We start from the raw sequence: 20,054 nt of genomic DNA on the forward strand, positions 1-20,054 counted from the left end.
ATAATAAGCGTTATATAACTGTACTAGCTGTCTTACCTTCCTTCAGAGCCTCCTTCATGATTGGTTCCCCTTTAGTGATGTCATCGGGCGTGGCCCTGAATAGCATTCTGTTGCGGAGGCTGGTCTCGTCGGGTACGCCAGTGTCACATATGTCCCTGAACAACTTCACTTTCTCCTCCAGTAAAGTCACAATTTGCTCATCCCTCTTGTGCAGCTGATCTGTAAAGACATGGTCATTTTATGGTGGGCAACCTAAGATTCATTTCATTCATTTTGGGAGCAAACAGCAGTGTTTACACACCTCTGGAACCATCGAATTTACATTTTTTCAGTCATTCTGTTCACCACAATTTTTAAACAGACTGCACTCATAAAGAGCAATTTCTAGTCAATGAAATATTGTAGTCATTAAAAATGTTCATGAATTTAAGACTTTAATTTCTGTGGCTTCTCCTTAAAAGTAATTTTCATTAAGTTTTCTGGAAAAATCTGGAAATATCAGGGCATTTTTATGTTCCTAATAAAACTTTTTCTCTAAACCGGTCCCAAACCAACCATATCTACAGAAAAAAAATGAAAGGAAGATGTAATTCTGTACCTCTCAACTCCTTGACTTTGATTTCCTGAAGTCTCCTGTCCTCTTCGTTTTCGCTAGGCACACCTTCATCATCATCTTTCTCCCTGGAGGAAATCGAAAGTCTGTAAAGAAAGACTACCAGCTCTCACAAATTGTGATGTTTAAAGTGTCTTTTGTCACAATTATTTTATGTTAAGCAGACGTTTATTTTTACTTACATTATTTTATCTAAATAAATTAAACATAAAACCCCAAAACAGTGCATTACTAAATTATAATGTATATTATGAAAAATACATTTGCATTTTAAAATGTTAAAGATGTTATTGAGGTTTTGATAATGGCAAAAGTGAAAAAAAAAAAAAGTAAATATAGGGAAAATTAAGTACAAAATTAAGGAGGTACAATTAAATATCTAATATTGGTAAATAAAATGAGAAACAGTGACTCACATCGACTGCATGGCCTCCTGAATGAGCTGCATCCATGTGTTCCTCTCCTCTTTGGAGCTTGCATACACCTCTACCATCTCAGGCTTCTCAATGCCGGCCGTGATCAGGAACAGACCTTTCTCCTCATTGGCTACTTCCCTCAAGATGAGTTTCTGTAGAGAGATGACGGTGGAGCGCTGGTCCTGAGAGTGGAGAACAAGAAGATGAGCATTACACAATACTAGATTGTTTGGATCAGCATCCAAAGAACAAAGTGTAAATAGAGTCACAAACAGAGGCATAATTATAAACGTACCAAAGAGGCGAATATGTACTTCTGATCTTTCTCCTGCAGGAACACAATCACATCCCTCAGCAGCAGAGCCTGGACATCTGGAGAAGAACACATCAGATAAATTAAAAAACAGGCCATGTTTGTGTTAGTGTGGGTGTATGTTTCTGTGGTGACAGACATGACTGCGTTCTGTCAATGAAAAGTCAAGGTTGTTTTTGTGTAATGTAGTGTATTTTGAACTGTAAAACTAGATTTTTTACATTACCGGAATAAAATATGAATGAAAAGCTCGCCACCACAAATTGAATCTGTTGTGGGTGGTTTCCAGGGTGTTGTTATGCAGATGCTATGGGTGGTTGCTAAAGTGTTGTGAGTGAGTGCTAGAGTGTTATGTGGTTGCTAAGGTGTCTGAATAGTTTTTAGCATGTTGCTGTTGTTACATAGAGTAGTTGCCAAGGTGTTATGACTGGTTTCCGGGGCATTGCTAAACGGTTGCTAAGGTGTTGCTAAGTGTTTTTTTTTTTTTTTTTTGGTTATGTGACAGCTAAAGTCTTGAATGTGGTTTCCAGATGGTTGTTAATCTTATGCTAAAGTGTTCTGCGGTGTTAATCTTATGCTAAAGTGGTGTTGCGAGTGGTTGCCAGTGCATTGCTATGTGGTTGCTAAGGTGTTCTGAGTGTTTTTTTTTTTGCATGTTGTTGTTGTTATGGAATTGCTAGGGAGTTGTATGTGGTTGCCAGGGTGTTGCTATGTCATTGCTGTTATGTAGTTGCTAGGATGTTGTATATGGTTCCCAGGAATTTGTTATGCAGATGCTAAGGTGTTCTGGATGGTTTTTAGCTTGTTGTTTCTGTTCTGCTGTTGTTAAAGTGTTGAGGGTTGCTAATGTGTTCTAAGTGGTTTTTAACATGTTGCTGTTGTTATGTGGTTGTCATGGTGTTGTGGGTGGTTGCAAGAGTGTTGCTATGTAGTTGCTAAGGTGTTCTGAGTGGGTTTTATCATGTTGTTGCTGTTATGTAGTTGCTAGGGTGTTGTATGTGGTTCCCAGGAATTTGTTATGCAGATTCTAAAGTATTCTGAATGGTTTTTAGCTTGTTGTTTCTGTGTTGTGGGTGGTTGCTAGGGTGTTGCCACGAGGTTGCTAAGGTGTCTGGGTAGTTTTTAGCATGTTGCTGTTGTTACATGGTTGCCAAGGCGTTGTTGTTTTCCGGGGCATTGCTAGGCAGGTGCTAAGGTGTTGCTAAGTGTTTTTTGTTTTTTAGTTATGTGACAACTAAAGTCTTGAATGTGGTTGCTAGGTGATTGTTAATCATATGCTAAAGTGTTCTGAATGGTTTATAGATAGTTTTGGTTCTGCGCTTGCCAAAGTGTTGCGGGTTGTTACTAGGGTGTTGCCATGTGGGTGCTAATGTGTTTTTTTAACATGTTGCTGTTATGTAATTGCTAAGGAGTTGTGGGTGGTTGCCAGGGTGTTGCCATGCAGTTTCTAAGGTGTTCTGAGTGGGTATTACGTTGTTGCTGTTATGTAGTTGCTAGGGTGTTGTAGGTGGTTGCCAGGACTGAGTGGTTTTTAACTTTTTATCTATATTACATATATAATACAATATATTCGTTCACCAATAAACCCATTGCACTGGTTCTTACCCTTGAGCCTGCCAGCTGAGTTCTTGAGCTGTAGTGGCCCGTCATGAATTAACTTCTGCCCACGTAACAGATCCTCTCTGGCAAACATCTGCCCGCTTTTCATCCTCATGATAGACTTGCTGTCCGTCCGACTGTACACTTCCTTTAACCGCTTTTTCTTCTCATGCTCATTCACTTTATTGTCCACAGCAGCAATCACCTCTTTCACCAACTTCAGACTTTGGCTTACGTCTGCATGGTCCTCCTCATTTTCTGTCAAGAAACATGACTATTACCAGGAGCACCACAAATAAGGGTATTAAAAATAGCCTGACTACAATAGCCACTAGTTGTACCTTTCGTGTGCTGCAGTATTCTCTGTAGTAACACAGGATACTTTGTGATTCTTTGTGTGACTAACAATATACACTCAGGAATGCTTAGCCGTCGGACAACAGAGCTGCTCATCTTTTTCTGGAAAACAAAAACAGATGTGAAACATGTGAGCGGTTCCATTTTAGAGTCTTGAGAATGAAACAAAAGACGGGAAAGAATAAACGCCTTAGGCTACTAACATTTTTGACTATTTGAGAAATGTGTAATGGCAAAATAATTTGATATGCTACCTTGATAAAAGCTTGAAAACGTTTGTCTTTGGTGTGAAGCTCCTTGTAGAAGTTCACAGCTTCATTGTGTCTGCTGCAGAACTTCCCATAGACCTTCTTCATTCTGTCGGCACTGGAACCTGAGAACTAGGGAGCAATAAAGAGTGGAAAAATTGTACGTTACTTATACTAAACGCCCCAGACATTACAAATCAATGCATTTCTATAGATACTCCAAAACAGGTTTGAGCCTGATGTTACCTGAGAGACCAGCACGTCGCCAATCTTTCGGATAACAATGCCGCCCTCTTCCTGGCTCCCTGACTCTTTCTTCCTTTCAAGTAGGTGTGAGAAGAACTGTGTGTGCAAGTCCAGAACTTCATCTAACATGGGGAACATCTTCTCTACAGTCTGGCTCTCCAGTTGAACCTCTCTCAGTAGCCCTTTACTGTAAACATCAGCCATGATCTTTAAGGTCCTCACATGGTGCATTTCTGTCTGGATGAGCTCTGATAATGAGAAGGAGGAAGAAACCATCACAAGACCATACAAGTGTGTTAATGACATCATTCAATAGTTTCAATAATTTCTCACAAAGTTCAAAGTGAAAGCAGAAGCTTCTTGGGAGGGTATGCTGTTATTCTTACCGTAGATGACATCTTGTCTCTTGATAACATCCTTTTTAAGCTGTTTCAGGAATTTCTTGTCTACTGTAAAGCTCCAAGAATCTGCCTCCAGCTCTTTGGCATCAGCTTCAAATTCTCCCATCAACTGACTGTCCATCATCTCTGTACCTGCCGTACATAAACGAATCAGAACGATCCTGTTGACTTTTAAACCATATACAAAACATATAAATAACTTACATAAATGAGGGGCTCACATTTCTAAATAAATCATAAAAGTATATATATTTATAATTGTTAATTAAATAATCCATAATTTATTTTACTCAAGACAGTGCTATCCTTTGGTAATATTTGTAATGATTCCAGTACATGATAAAGAGACTTACCCTCATCGGTAAGAGATTCTGTGGACTCTGTGACTTTACTGATCTTGTGAAGGGAGTCGGTAGACTGGGACAGAAACTTCAGAGTTCTTAAAGCAGGTTCTTCCATTTGTCTGTATGTGCAAAGAGCAGAAGATATATTGTTTACTGCAAGTTTTAATGCCGTACTGGTTTTATAAATCCATGACTACAAAATATCAAAATATTAAAGAGTTAGTTCATCCAAAAATGAAAATCCTGTCCTTAATTACCCTCATGATGTTCCAAACCTGTAAGACTTTCGTTCATCCTCGTAACACAAATTAAGATCTTTTTGATGAAATCTGAGGGATTTCTGTCCCTCAGTAGACAGCTACGCAACTACCACTTTGAAGCTTCAAAAAGTTCATAAAGAGATTGTAAAACTAATCCATATCAATTGAGCGATTTAGTCCAAATTTATTTTACGAAGAGACACAATTGCTTTATATGATGAACAGATTTAATTTAGGCTTTTATTCACATGTAAACACTGATTAGAGAACATAAGCAGAAGCTTAACCGAATCTGTGTGATGCGTGAAAACAAACCTCATTGGTTCTTGCGGAAGATCAAACGTGTTGCACATGAGAATGAACCTAATGGGTTTTCACATGTCAAGCAAACATGCTTGAGCTTCCGTTTACCACAACTGATGAGTTGAACTGTGTAAGCTGATGAATATTTATGTGAATAAAAGCCGAAATTCAATCTGTTCATCATATAAAGTGATCGTCTCTTGAGAAAATTTGGACTAAACCACTCAAATTCATATGGATTCGTTTTACGATCTCTTTATGAACTTTTTAAAGCGTCAAAGTGGTAGTCGCATAGCTGTCAATGGAGGGACAGAAAGATCTCAGATTTCAATAAAAATATCTTCATTTGTGTTCCGAAGATGAACGAAAGCCTTACGGCTTTGGAACATCATGAGGGTGAGTAATTAATGACAATTTTCATTTTTGGGTGAACTAACTCTTTAAGGACACAATTCTCAATGGTTTTATAATGATGAATTAAATGCAACAGTAAAGAATAAACTAAAAAAGATGAAATCTTGCAGTAATCCAAGAAAAAGCAATGAAGCAAACGTGTAATTTTATGAGCAATTTGAATATTAAATCTAAAAACATCTGTATGTTTTCAGCAAGCAAAAGCACTGACCCTGCAATGTTATTAATGGACAAGCTCTTGGACAGCGGGTTGCTGTTGAAAGACATGATACTGCTGGGGCTTTTCCGAGGAGGGGCGAGAAGAGCGGGTTGGTCATCGGGAATGGAAATGGCAGACCATGGACGTTCTCGTGCCGGGAGAGCTAAACAGATCAACAGCAAATGGTCAGATTTTTGGATAAGATACAAATAAAGAAGAAATACATAAAACAAAGAAATACATGATTTTGTGAGGAGTTTACTTTTACTTCGAAGCGTAACACCAGGCATTGAGGCAGAATCTGGAACGGTCTGCTGCTGTTTTTGCTGCTGAAAGAAATCGATAATCTATATAAAGAAACAGTTCACTCAAAAATAAAGGTTCTGTAATCAATAACTCACACATGTTACACCTTTGTGAATAACAGCAAACAGGTTACAAGTAAATACTGACATAATTTTTGGGTAAACATTCTCTTTAATAGTTTTGGTCATAGAACGACACTAATTTGAATATAACAAAGAAACACATAAAAATAGCAATATTCCTGTTTATGACAGTCACATGAGAACCAAGATAAAAGACAATGAATTACCTTCATTTTGACCTTAGCACAAACAGGAAGACTTTCTCTGCAACCTTTGTGGACATGTGCATTGCAATCTGAAAACACACAAACCATACGGTCAGTACTGAAAGCACAGGCGTTTATCCATCAGTTTAAAGCAATATTCCACTTAATTTTCATCCAAAAGCAGAAAGAATGAGCATGAAGCTGTAAAATAGCAGCAAACGAAATAGACATCTGGAAGAAAAGTGCACTATACTAAGACTGTGCCATTTCCTGCTTCCCCCTTCATGAAGGAGAGAGTGAGATTAGCCTTTTCCTGCACGTCTCCACCTCTGCCAATCAGCTGATGTTTACCACAAATTTAGCCACAAACACTTTGGTTGAGTCATTGTTTATACTCATTTTCTCTATGAAAACAAGCTAAAATTGTTTCAGAATGGAGTTTCAGAAGTTAATTTGAATTCAAATTCATACACAATATATAAATATGTCATAAACGTACGATTGATTTGATGTTATGCTAACTTTAATGCTAACTCTCAGTCAAAACATACCTGCACAAATGGTTCTTTCGCCTTTCTCTGTCATTGTACTTTGCACCTCATAACCACAAATCTACAGCAGAGTTAGTCACACCCAAAAGTGATTTACAAGCTTTAAAATACAAAACCACAAACAAGATCATGTGCACGATGGCATCAAGGGCTGCTAGACTAACAACAACCTACATGTCCGAGGGTGTCGAGATTATCATAATTTCCCTGCAAATTTCCCCACTCCTACACAACTTCTCCAGCAAAACCCCACACAGTCGCAGAAAGTGTATTTCTATTCTATAAGAAAACAAACATACACTAGTGTGGAGTCAGGAAGATTTTTTCATTAAGCAGCACCACTGTTTTCAACATTGATAGTAATGAGAAATGTTTCGTCAAAATTATCATCAACAACAAATGATAAACAATTTCTGAAGGATCATGTGACATTGAAAACTGGAATAATGACTGCTGAAAATGACATTTTAAAATATATTAAAATAAAAAATAGCTCTTTTAAATTGTAATATTTCACAATATTACTGTTTTTACTGTACTTTGAATGGTAAAACAGAGTATTGAGTTGGTAATGAAGGGCGGGACTTCACTTTTCCAAATAAATTAGCAGTGAAAGTCATGCTATGGCATCAATGGTTAATAATATTTTTTTTACCCGCCTACATGGCCTTGATAACATCATCAGAAAAGTAATTTCTTGCAAAGTCCCTTTCAAGGAAAGTCTGTTCACTCGGCGGCCATATTTGCAATGCCTCCAGGCCGCTTAATCGACTTGCGCAGTATGCGTACGGTCGTCCGCCGGAAGCTAGTTATTTGAATTTATAAAGTTTTAAATATGGATGTTTTTCTTTAAAAAGCGCATTACTTCGCTTCAGAAAGCCTTTATTAAAACCCCGGAATTGTTTGGATTACTCTTTTTTTTTTTTTTTATGGATGGATGCATTATTTTTGGCTTCAAAACGCAGCCCCACATTCACAACCATTATAAACCTTGAAGGACTAACACCATGTCTTGGCGCGAAGCGCCGTGTCAAAAGACAATAGAACCCATTATAATCAGTGATAATGTCTACACTGGATGCGGTGCGGCAGTAATTCCTGACAGTAAACGAATTCCCCATTCTATTTCTGATGTACTCCAAGTGCTTTGCAATGGTCGGCTCGTTGCACTCAGTGTAGACAGCTTTTAGCTGTTGCGGCGCGGTGCAACGCGACAAAAGAGGATATTAATATATCTCTGATTGTGTTTGTCTGAAAGAAGATAGTCATATACACCTGGGATGGCTTGAGGGTGAGTAAATCATGGGATAATTTTCATTTTTGGTTGAACTATTTCTTTAACATATTTCAAAATCTGACATGAACTCTCCCATAAATGTTGTTTCTTATGGTCAAATGTCATAAAAAAAAAAAAAGCTTATTTTTCAGGCTAGACGAGCCAATGCGCATGTGCAGTCATAAGCGCGAGTCTCAGGTTTCTATGGGAACCGGAGCTTCTAACGGCAGTTACAGTGATGCAATGACTTTACCAGTCAGCGATTGGCTTGTTTACTTAGAAGGCGGGACGTATTCCACCATATTGCGCGTTGCAATTTCTCCCATTCATAAGTAATAGGAGTGAAACGTCTTTCTATATCTATAGTCTTTGTTTGTTTTCAGGCAATCCATATTTTAAAAATATGCAGTTTTGCACATGATTTTTTTATTGTCTAATTTCATTTTTATTTTATTATTTTTTGTAATTAAAAAAATCTACAGTTGCAAGAAAAAGTATGTGAATCACTTGTAGAATCTGTGAAAATGCAAAATTTTAACAAAATAAGAGAGATCTTTGAGATCTCTCTTATTTTGAGAGAGATCTTTGAGAAAGAGATCTTTGAGATCTTCAGAAAAAATCTTGAGAACAGAGCTCAGTTTAACTGCTCAGAATAAACAAGGGACTCATGAACAACCATCACAAAACAAAAAAACAGTCGTAGATCATCCAGGTAACCACACACAGTATTAAGAATCAATGGTTCACATACTTATGAATGGGGTCATTTTAATAAATTCAGCTATTTTTTTTTTTTTGTCTTATGGATCATATGTAAACATCTTTTATGTAAAATATCTTACTCAGGACAGTACTAAATAAAAAATAACTTGCATTTTGTTAAAATTATTCACATTTTCACAGATTCTGCAAGCGGTTCACATACTTCTTGCAACTGTATTTTGTAACATGACTTTCAGAGAGCTAATCAAACCAAAAAAAAGTTTCAAGTGTCAGTCACTTTTGGGAAACGAGAGGAAACGGTAATGAGTCTGCCAGCACATCCTCTGAGAACAATAAACAGAGAGTGCTACAGCATGGCGGTAGCGGCGCGCTGACAGGATGTTCCAGTGCAATGACTGGCCTCAGTGCAGCGGTGAACCTCGCCAGCTGTGTGCGGGTGGAGCGACAGTGATGCAACACTGTGTAATGCCTGACTGGGCAGATAGCCTTGACTCTTTATTTTTTTTCTCCCTTCATTTCTTTAAAACTGTACTGAGATACCCAATTTTTCACACATATTGGACACAAGAGTGTCTCTCAAGAAACCTGTGGCTAAATAAGATCCCAAAGGCAGACTGTCTAATTAAAGCAGCTTCGTAATTTCTAGAGACACTCTATGGATTACATTTATTTAACCCACTTCCTGTGTGAATCTCTTGCGATGCAAGCTTCTGCAAAAAACACTTTCGCAGCAGTAAATTAAATTCTGAAGCACACGGCTGCACTGGAAATGTCAGTAAAGAAGGAAGTGCCAAAAAAAGATACCAGCCTATAGCAAAACAAGAGAGCGGAACGAGTGCATAGAATGGAACAGAGCAGTATTTTACCGACGTTTTGTTTTTGCACACATTTCATTTAATAAAAACAACTGATAGAGATCCAAATAAATTTTAATCAAACAGATTATAGAGAGTACAAAAGAGTACTATACTCTATAATAAGAAATGTATTCTTACTGGTGCAGAGGAAAGCATCTTTAGTGTTGATGGGTTTGTTGCACTGGTGGCAGAGGGTTGTAGGTACTGTCATGATGGCAGTGAAGAGATGCCCGCTTGAGGATCTCTTCTCCTTGTCTTTGGCATCTCGCTCACGCTCCTTATTCTTCTCTTTCTCCTTCTCCTGTAAAATACAAAACAAAAGGTGAATAAATAAATGAGAGTGTAGATGTGTAAAGTTCAGTGCTTTCAGCACTACAGCATCTGGCAGAGAGCCAGAGCTGTGCATTAGACTCTCAATTACAGAGGGGTCCCGGCACAGATGTGAGATTAAATGGGAGCGGGGCACATCCATCATAAAACTCATAGCGTCAGCAGACCACTGCTGCATCTATCAGAGGAGAAACCTCATCAGCTCCACAATCAATACTTTCATTCATATTCATCATTCATCTCCAACTGCAGGGATGAAGCACACTTCATCTTGCACATGCATCTATCGCTATTTTATCTAGCTGTCTCTACCTACTGTATTATCCATCCATCCATCATCTATCTCTATCTCTCTACCCATTCACCCACCCATCCATCCATCCATCCATCTGCCTACCCACCCATTCATCCACCCATCTACTCATCCACCCACCCATCCATCCATCCATCCCTCTCTCTTTCTCTCTCTATCTGCCTACCCACCCATCCATCCATCCATCCTGTTTCTCTGACACATTGCATGAAGTGTCAAAACCACAGCATGCTCCTTTACAGCAATGCACATGTATAAACCACTGACTGTGGCCAGCTTCACAGACCACCCTGATTACAAAATCCTGTCTGATCTGCTCCCATAGCAGACAGTCCTATACTAAGATTATGATCTCTTGTAAACCACAGAAGAAAAAAAAGAAAAAAACTCACAAGGATTAAAAAAAAGTGTGATTAATTCTTAATATCCCATTCCCTGGTTTCACAGACAAGGCTTAAGCTAGTCCTAGATTAAAATGCATGTTTGAGCTGTTTTAACTGAAAGCAACTTGTACTGACAAATCTTAAAATACGCGAGTGCCATTGTTTTGTCTCAAGATGCGCACCAGTGATGTTTTTTTCTTGTGTACTTTTATAAAAGCTACTTAAATATCCTAATTGAACTAAGGCCTAATCCTGGCTTAGGCTAAGCCCTGTTTGTGAAACTGGGCCTATATCTGTTAAATAAAAAACTGAGCAAATTTACTGAACTAGTATGGCAGATGAGTGGCTTCATATTACAACATTGGCTACAAATTGTATTGGAAGAAAGAGGGTCAAAGTGCACTTCCCAAAGAGCTTAAACAAGCCTAAATTGTAAAAACATGTCAAAACTAGTCCACCAATAAAAAAAACAACAAAAACCAACAGAAGTAATTCAGATATTTCTCAACTGTGGTGAAATGATGATCTCAACACATAAAAAAAGTAAAATATATTGCCAAGCCAATTAAATTAATTTTACATCAAACCTCTACACATAATATTCACAAGCACACCACAACATCCAAACAAATGTCTCTTTTTCAATATTCATGATGAAAAATAACTAACGCTTTACAATAAGGTTCATTAGTTAACTACATTAGTTAACGAACTAATAATGAACTGCACTTCTACAGCACTTATTAATCTTTGCTAATGTTATTGTCAACATTTACTAATACATTATTAAAATCTTATTAACATTAGTTAATGCACTGTGAACTAACGAACAAACAATTAACAACTGTATTTTCATTAACTAACGTTAATGAAGATTAGTAAATACAGTAACAAATGTATTGCTCATGGTTAGTTCATGTTCGTTAATACATTAACTTATGTTTAACTAACAAACCTTATTGTAAAGTGTTACCAAAAAAAAAAAAACTTAACAATAACAGTAACAACAGCAACAATATCTGGTCTTTGGTACCACAGTCCTACCTCAACCAAACCACCAGTATTCTTGATCTTCAGTGACCGACCCTGCGGTAAAAACCTACGACACAACGTAGACATCCCAGATGAAGGTAGCCAGTAAGTGCACTGGCCTGAATGTTGATGAGATTGTATCTGTCTACACAAACACACAAGTTCCCATGACGAAGAGCAGGCGAGTCAGCCAGAGGAAGTGACTTAGAGGGTTAGAGACTGCTGCAGTTTCTTTCTGTCGTCTTTCACATTTGTGCTCAACTTAAAGACACAGTGCACTTCCTTTTACCATAGACCCTCCCTAGTACATGAGGCAGCTTGTTTTGTTTGCATTGTGTTGTTTAGCCCATTCGATCTGAATCAAATTTCCAATCGACACTGCAATTAATTCAGACCCAAGGAAACTGTTAAAATGCATTTCCTGTCTACGTCACTTACTCAATTACCAAAAGTTTAAGCATTAGGTTAAGAGTAAGTCAAGGTTTGTGGTTTTCTTAGGTCAAAAAGTGCATATAAACTCCCAAATAATCATATTTAAAGACCATATATGGTGGCCCAGCTGGTTCATGTGGACATCTTAAATGTGTCATTAAGGTTCTCTGAAACTGTGAGGTAATACATTTTAACATGTGTTTTCACAGAATTTCAGGAGCTCTGAAGCCAATGTGTCTGTGACAGTCTATTTAAACAGAGCCATACCGAGACCACAGCTTGCTTCTACATCCTGTTGAACTTCCCTACTGTGAGCCCTTAAACGACAGACAAAGAGTGCATAATGTTGCCTGCGCAAGAGCAAACTCTGCAAGCATCTAACAACCTCGGATAGTGCAGGGGTTGCTGAAAGCGTTCACACCAGCAACCTCTCCATCTACAGGAACCACAGAGTGAAAACCTCAAAGTTAAATAGCAGGTGCATGATGCTGCATCAAAGCCATTAGCTCAGAATGATATGAGCCAAACTAAAATGATAACATCTGTTTCCACTTATAAGATCTGACATGCAGTAAATGTATTGGTTTTCGACCGGAAGAATCTTAATGTATCTACAGATTAATCATATTATCCATTGAATATTACATATATATATATATATATATAGAACTGCAATCTATTTAAAAGATAATATAATATGTGACCCTGGACCCCAAAACAGTCTTAAGTCGCACGGGTATATTTATAGCAATAGCCAACAATACACAGTATGTTTCAAAATTATTGATTTTTCTTTTATGCCAAAAATCATTAGGATATTAAGTAAGATCATGTTCCATGAAGATATTTTGTAAATTTCCCACAGTAAATATATATTAAAAAAGGACTTCATTTGGGCCACGTACACACTTAAGTTTCAGGAGTGACAACCGCATTTAAATGCGGGAGTGAATCCCCTAAATTATCGTTACATGTGTGTACGGAACACGACTCACTCTCGAAACTCTGATGATTGACAGCTTGGAAACCATAGCGACGTTCTGGCGTCTCTCGTGTTTGGTATCCATTATTGTGACCAAAGTAATATTACAGTGACAAAACACTTGTTATTTTCAGCAATTTAACTAAACACACTAACACAGTCGACGGAGGCGTCGTGTGTTGTTTATGCTTGTACAGCCTGTTTCACACAGCGCGCTCTCTCTGTGTTGCCATGATCACTCATTATAAGCGTTTTCGGGCTTGTTGTTTAAGCTCGTCTCATAAAGCTAACGGGTTTATGTAGTTATTAAAGTGTGCAGACATGAATCGTGATATTTTGGTGTTATTTTCAGCATAAAGCATTTGGATTTATTTCGGTTTATTATGGGCTTATTCTTGTTCGCTGATTTTTCTAGCAAGATCTGGCAACTCGAATGAGTCAGGGCTCGCGCTTTCCCTGTGATTCACCGCGCATACAGAAGAGAGACACATATCCGATGAACGCTAAACGCCATTAACAACTAGTTGTTAAGTTCGGTTCCGTACACACTGCATAGAATTTCTGTAAATGCGGTTGTCACTACCTGTATTTTTCGGGAGTTAATTCGGTTGTAGAATGCGGTTGTCACTCCCGTATTTTACTGAACTGTGTGTGTACAGAACGCGATTAAGCACTAAAAGGTGAACTGACAACTGAATTTAGCTCAATATTCAGATTTTTTTGCACCCTTTTCAAATAGTTGTATCTCGGCCAAATCCTAACAGACCATACATCAATGGAAAGCTTATTTATTCAGCTTTCAGATAATGTATAAATCTCAATTTAAAAAAATTGATCCTTATGACTGGTTTTGTGGTCCAGGGTCACATATTGTGTATGCACACCCGGTCCGTGTAACGCTTTGCAGTTCTTTGTTCAATTCGCACCATCAAAATGCACCAAATGAAAAGTTGGCTTCAAACTTTCATTTTTTAGAATACTTCACAAACGGATAATTGTCACTCAGGCTGCATCCGAAATCGCATACTTCCCTACTATATAGTATGCGAAAAACAGTATGCGAGGCGAGTAGTATGTCCGAATTCATAGTATTCGAAAAACAGTATGCGAGAAGTCCCCGGATGACCTACTGCTTCCGCCCGAATTCTGTAGTAGGCATACGATGGACGCTGTGCGTGAGGCCACAGGAGAGGATTCTTCAGAATGCATAGCTGATATAAAAAATTGGATGACCAGTAATTTCCTACTACTAAATTCAGAAAAAACAGAGATTCTAATTTTTGGACCAAAAACTTCTTCACGTAATAACCTAGAATACTGTCTAACACTTGATGGCTGCTCTGTTAAGTCTTCGTCGTCTCTTAGGAACCTGGGTGTGCTCTTTGATACCAATCTTTCATTTGAAGGTCATGTTACTAGCATCTGTAAAACCGCATTCTTCCATCTTAAAAATATATCTAAACTACGACATATGCTCTCAATGAAAAATGCAGAACAGTTAGTTCATGCGTTCATGACCTCAAGGCTAGATTACTGTAACGCTCTACTGGGTGATTGTTCTGCTCGCCTGATAAATAAACCACAGCTCGTACAAAATGCAGCAGCTAGAGTTCTTACTAGAACTAGGAAGTATGACCATATTAGCCCAGTTCTGTCAACACTGCATTGGCTTCCTGTTAAACATCGTATAGATTTTAAAATCTTGCTAATTACTTACAAAGCACTAAATGGTTTAGCTCCCCAGTACCTGAGCGAGCTCCTAATTCATTATAGTCCTTCATGTCTATTGCGATCTCAGAATTCAGGCCAGCTGATAATACCTAGAATATCAAAATCAACCGCAGGCGGTAGATCCTTCTCCTATTTGGCACCTAAACTCTGGAACAATCTTCCTAGCATTGTTCGGGAAGCAGACACACTCTGTCAGTTTAAATCTAGACTAAAAACGCATTTCTTTAACCTGGCATACACATAACACATTACCAATTTATATTTTCAAATCTGTTAAAGGATTATTAGGCTGCATAAATTAGGTCAGCCGGAGCCGGGAACACTTCCTATAACACCTGATGTACTCGTTACATCAGAAGAAGAATGGCATCTACGCTAATATTAGTCTTTCTGGTTATCCCGAGGTTCACCGTAGTCAACCGGATCCAGGCCGTATCCAGGTGAGACCAAGGACCTGCGCCTTGACACGACCACAACGCAGCCCTGAAGTATCAGCAGAGATTGAGTCAACTAGATCATCCACTCTGAGGGCCTCATCGACACGACAGCCACGACACAGTTCCTCAACAGCCATGATGAATACAATCCTCAATTGGATGGAACTGGAATAAATACTTTGAATGTTGCGATCCTGTCGGACTTATTGATAGCTACCTGAATCGTAACAAAGCACTGTTGGCCAGAGGAGAACTGGCCCCCCCGACTAAGCCTGGTTTCTCCCAAGGTTTTTTTCTCCATTTAAACACCTATTTGCCACTTGTCTGCCACCTGATGTCACCTGATGGAGTTTGGGTTCCTTGCCGCTGTCGCCTTTGGCTTGCTTAGTTGGGGACACTTGACATTTGACTTGACATTTGATATTCAACAGTGCTTTGATCTGCCTGCATTGACACTATTCTTTTAAGAGCTGCTGTGCAGCCAAATAATGTACCAGTTATCAATGTAAAGCTGCTTTGACACAATCTACATTGTAAAAAGCGCTATATAAATAAAGGTGACTTGACTTGACTTCATATTCGAAAATGGCGGAAAGCGGCTTTTCAAGTCTAAGTACCTCAGGGAAAAACTGTGTTTATTGTGGTTAAATTGCACTTGTTTAACATAATGTAAGTAAACGGCTGACTTATTGAAAGTTTAAACAATGTAAATCGATGAAAAGATTTTGAAAGTCGGCTGTAAAAAGATGTTTAATCATTACTGAGAGCACATCAAGCTAACGAACAGATCGAGCTACATCAGCTTGTTAACACTGCTTTATTTAACGGAGACGTTCGTTGTTAAGCAGTTTAATGAGATTAGAAAACTTAACTCAGGCGGCAGTAGATTGTAGGGCTCACAGTTTTTAAATGTTATGTAAATAGTTTTTTTTTTTTTTTTAAGAATACGTATATACTCATTATTATTATCATCGTATTTATTTATGTATATATTGTATATAATATTTAGGGTATGTATATATTGTGTGTATTTCTCCCTCTCTGTCTATATCTATCTACACATTATTTATTTATATATATGTATTCAAGTTTATTGATTCATGTGTCTTTTGTTTCTCTTGTGTATTTTTATATGCATTCATTTATAACAATAAATTACTTAATTTCGTTGCTCCAAATCAGCCTCTGTCATGATGTTCACAGACATGTCTTTTTATTCTGAGGTAAAATTTGCTAGCTGGTGCATCCAAAATGGTCAATATTCATATTCATGCATTTTATTCATATTTTATGTTAATCATTTATGGCTTATGATTTATCAATATTACTTTTGATTTAATATATTCATGTACTCCTTTATGGTTATTCTTCTTGATGTCCATTGTGTATGCTTGCTATATTCAATTGTTCTTCAAAGTGTTCCAATGTGACAGGTCACGTTGACACGTTTGTGGTTAGATATTGGACACCTGCCAAGTACTGCAGAAGTGATGGTGTTTTCAGAATTAGTTGCTCATTTGAATTTGATGTACCTTTTATATCAAAATATGTCTGTTTCCATTTCTTCAGATATGTGATATTGCAAGATCTGCAAAATTCCCTAAAGGGTGTCAAACAACCCTTATATCTATTTTCATCTATTTTTTGACATTTGACCAGTCTATGACATAATGGATAAATCCATTTTACCTTTTCTTATTAGACCAAAACATAAGTTTGAGTGGGATGTAAGTTTTCCTATGCTTATGGTATAAAATGGACTGAGTCTTTGATAGTTTAGCTTTTCATTTGCTTTTCTTTGCTCTTCTGCTTCTTCTCTTCTATCTCTCATTTCATTCTGCAAATGTCTTAATTTTGTTCCTTCTTTCTGTATATTCTTCATCTATTAGATACAACACTCTGGATTTTACAATACTCTAGATTTTATTATTAACCATTAATTACTTAATTAATTTGTTTGTCTCTATAATTTTTAATTAATACATTTGTTATTCCTTATTTAAATTTGATCTCTGACATAATCATTGCTGGACTGCCTGGATCTCATTTTCTCAAGTTTTTGCATCACTAGCTAAATAGGTGATTATACTTTGACAAATATTTAACAATCTGTTGACGAAAGCGTGATCTGCGAGCAGCTGACCGACGCTTCCTTTGAGCTGTTGATTGAATCGACGTTAAAACACAGATGAAGGCGGTAAGCATTAAAAACATTGCCGATGAAAGCGGAGTAGAGCGGGGCCTTTAAATTTTCACGCTGTTGTGACGACACATGACACGTGACAACATTAACATGGCGGATGTAGTACGTCCGAATTCCATTCATACTACCCATATTCATACTATATAGAACGTACTTTTTTAACTGTCAGGAAGTACGTTCAAATTTAAATGTAGTACCTACTCATGTAGTATGCGATTTCGGACGCAGCCTCAGTTTAATTTTCGATTCTACAAGTTTGGGTTGTTGCGTCCAGATCTAATTTTTCAACAAACATAAAAAAATGACTCATTATTCTGATTTTCCCAGCACTCGCGGGTGGATCGTACCACCAGTAACGCCGGGGGGTGGAGCGTGTGTTGATGTATTCACCCAGAGCGCTGTAGCGTTATGTATAGATTTATGGCATGTCTGGCCAAGCAATAATTTATCGCCTGCCCTACACTATATGTACAGTACGTTGAGCGGTTCATAGAGTTTTGCTTTGGACTTGGACTTAAGTAGCATATAAAGAATACGGTCAGTGCTTAACTCAGTAAAGTTGGCAATATATTTTCACGTAATAAATATATAATGTACCAACTTTTCATTTGGTTCATTTTGATGGTGCGAATTGAACAAAGAACTGCAAAGCGTTACACGGACCCCACACACACGTATACATATACTAAAATCTGATCCATTATATACCAACCTTGTTCTTCTTGCTCATCTTGCTCTTGAGGTAACTGAATGTCCTGCTCACTTTGGTTCCAACAACTTTGCCTTCACTGTCACTCGGTAAAGGACCTGGATCCTCCTCTGATATACTGAATGAGACAAAAGAGAATATAAAGGGTAAAATTTGAAACTGGGAATATTGTTGGAGCTGCGGCCTAGCAGTTATACACGCGTTTGAGTCTGACACACTGCGAGTCTGAATATTATATTATATTATATCTTTTATATTGTCCTTTTTAAAACAGCATATGACTTATTTATGTTCAGAAAGTCTTCCAATTTAGTGAAATTACACAAGTCAGAGGCCACACAGCATAACAAATAAAATATTTAATCTTTTTTGTTTATTTAATTTTTGTGTTTATTTTGATTTTTATGGTTTAATTATTGCCTTTTCATCAACTCATGACCACCACTGCAGTTCCTTTACAAACACAAATTAAGATATTTCTGATAAAATCCGATGGCTCAGTGAGTCCTCCATTGACAGCAAGACAATTAACACTTTCAAGGCCCAGAAAGGTACTAAAGACATATTTAAAACAGTTCATGTGACTACAGTGGTTCAACCTTAATATTATAAAGCGTCGAGAATACTTTTTGTGTGCCAAAAAAAACAAAATAAGGACTTTATTCAATAATATCTAGTGATGGCCGATTTCAAAACACTGAAGCTTTACAAATCTTTTGTTTCGAATCAGTGGTTCGAAGCGTGTATCAAACTGCCAAAGTCACATGAACTATTGAAATTTCGAAACACTTATGACGTAACGAAGCCTCGTTTACTGAAAATCACGTGACTTTGACAGTTTGATACACGCTCCGAACCACTGATTCGAAACAAAAGATTTGTAAAGCTTCAAAGCTTCATGAAGCAGTGTTTTAAAATCGCCCATCACTAGATATTGTGGAATAAAGTCTTTATTTTGTTTTTTTGGCGCACAAAAAGTATTCTTGTCGCTTCATAACTTTAAGGTTGAACCACTGTAGTCACATGAACTGTTTTAAATGTCTTTAGTAGCTTTCTGGGCATTTGAAAGTGTAAATTAACTTGCTGTCAATGGAGGCCTCACTGAGCCATCGGATTTTATCAAAAATATCTTAATTTGTGTTCTGAAGATGAACGAAGGTCTTACGGGTGTGGAACGACATGAGGGTGAGCAATTAATAACATTATTTTCACTTTTGGGCGAACTAACACTTTAATGCACTTCATTGTGTTTTGTTTCTCTCTTTGTATTTTTATATCACTATAGTATAAGATTATTCTATTCAAATCTATGTGATAAAGAAGTTAAGGCTAAAAGTAAAGTCAAAATGTGTGTGTATGTGTGTATACACACACACACACACACACACACACACATTAATATGTAGCCTATTAGCATGTGCATACATGTGTCATACCTGTATTCTAATGATCCTGATGTACCTGTGAACGAGCCCAATCCTGAAACGAGAGAAAAACTACTGATTAAAGTACAGTGGGCACAGGACCGCTAACTAAATGACACGAATGAGAACCTCTGACACTATTAATCACTTTTCAGTGAGCCTCTGGAGTTTTGTACTTGTACAAAAGAAATTACACAAATAGTTGTATGGTATGAATAAAGTCTAAGGAGCAGCCCTGCAGAGAACAAAGCGAGGCAATTTTTCAAGCAAAATGCCATATTTGTACAACAATGAAATTGTTCTGCAACCACAAAAACTGTTAAAGATGAAATAACTTAATGTTTTGGAAGGACTGGAGAAACTTGCTTCTCTGTTTTGCCTTCT

At 37.5% G+C, this 20,054-nt stretch overlaps 1 protein-coding gene across 15 annotated transcripts in view; it reads right to left on the reverse strand.

The window, feature by feature from the left end:
* The window catches only part of akap13 (A-kinase anchoring protein 13), a 113,986-nt gene that overhangs the window by 11,701 nt on the left and 82,231 nt on the right, over positions 1-20,054 (reverse strand). For 6 of the 15 annotated variants that reach the window (XM_051883392.1, XM_051883393.1, XM_051883395.1 and 3 more), the window contains 16 exons: positions 19,683-19,725; positions 18,250-18,364; positions 9,833-9,995; positions 6,309-6,376; positions 5,976-6,042; positions 5,726-5,876; positions 4,547-4,656; positions 4,179-4,361; positions 3,793-4,040; positions 3,553-3,678; positions 3,283-3,400; positions 2,948-3,199; positions 1,325-1,401; positions 1,030-1,211; positions 599-699; positions 37-219 (listed from right to left, as the gene is read on the reverse strand). In XM_051883392.1, the coding sequence (XP_051739352.1) occupies positions 37-219; positions 599-699; positions 1,030-1,211; positions 1,325-1,401; positions 2,948-3,199; positions 3,283-3,400; positions 3,553-3,678; positions 3,793-4,040; positions 4,179-4,361; positions 4,547-4,656; positions 5,726-5,876; positions 5,976-6,042; positions 6,309-6,376; positions 9,833-9,995; positions 18,250-18,364; positions 19,683-19,725 (2,187 nt within the window). Of the gene's footprint in view, positions 1-36; positions 220-598; positions 700-1,029; positions 1,212-1,324; positions 1,402-2,947; positions 3,200-3,282; positions 3,401-3,552; positions 3,679-3,792; positions 4,041-4,178; positions 4,362-4,546; positions 4,657-5,725; positions 5,877-5,975; positions 6,043-6,308; positions 6,377-9,832; positions 9,996-11,764; positions 12,002-18,249; positions 18,365-19,682; positions 19,726-20,054 lie in introns of those variants that run through there. The other 9 variants (XM_051883399.1, XM_051883391.1, XM_051883387.1 and 6 more) reach the window with 8 other exon arrangements.

This window comes from Ctenopharyngodon idella, chromosome 24, assembly GCF_019924925.1.
Source record: "Ctenopharyngodon idella isolate HZGC_01 chromosome 24, HZGC01, whole genome shotgun sequence".
Classification (NCBI taxonomy): Eukaryota; Metazoa; Chordata; class Actinopteri; order Cypriniformes; family Xenocyprididae; genus Ctenopharyngodon; species Ctenopharyngodon idella.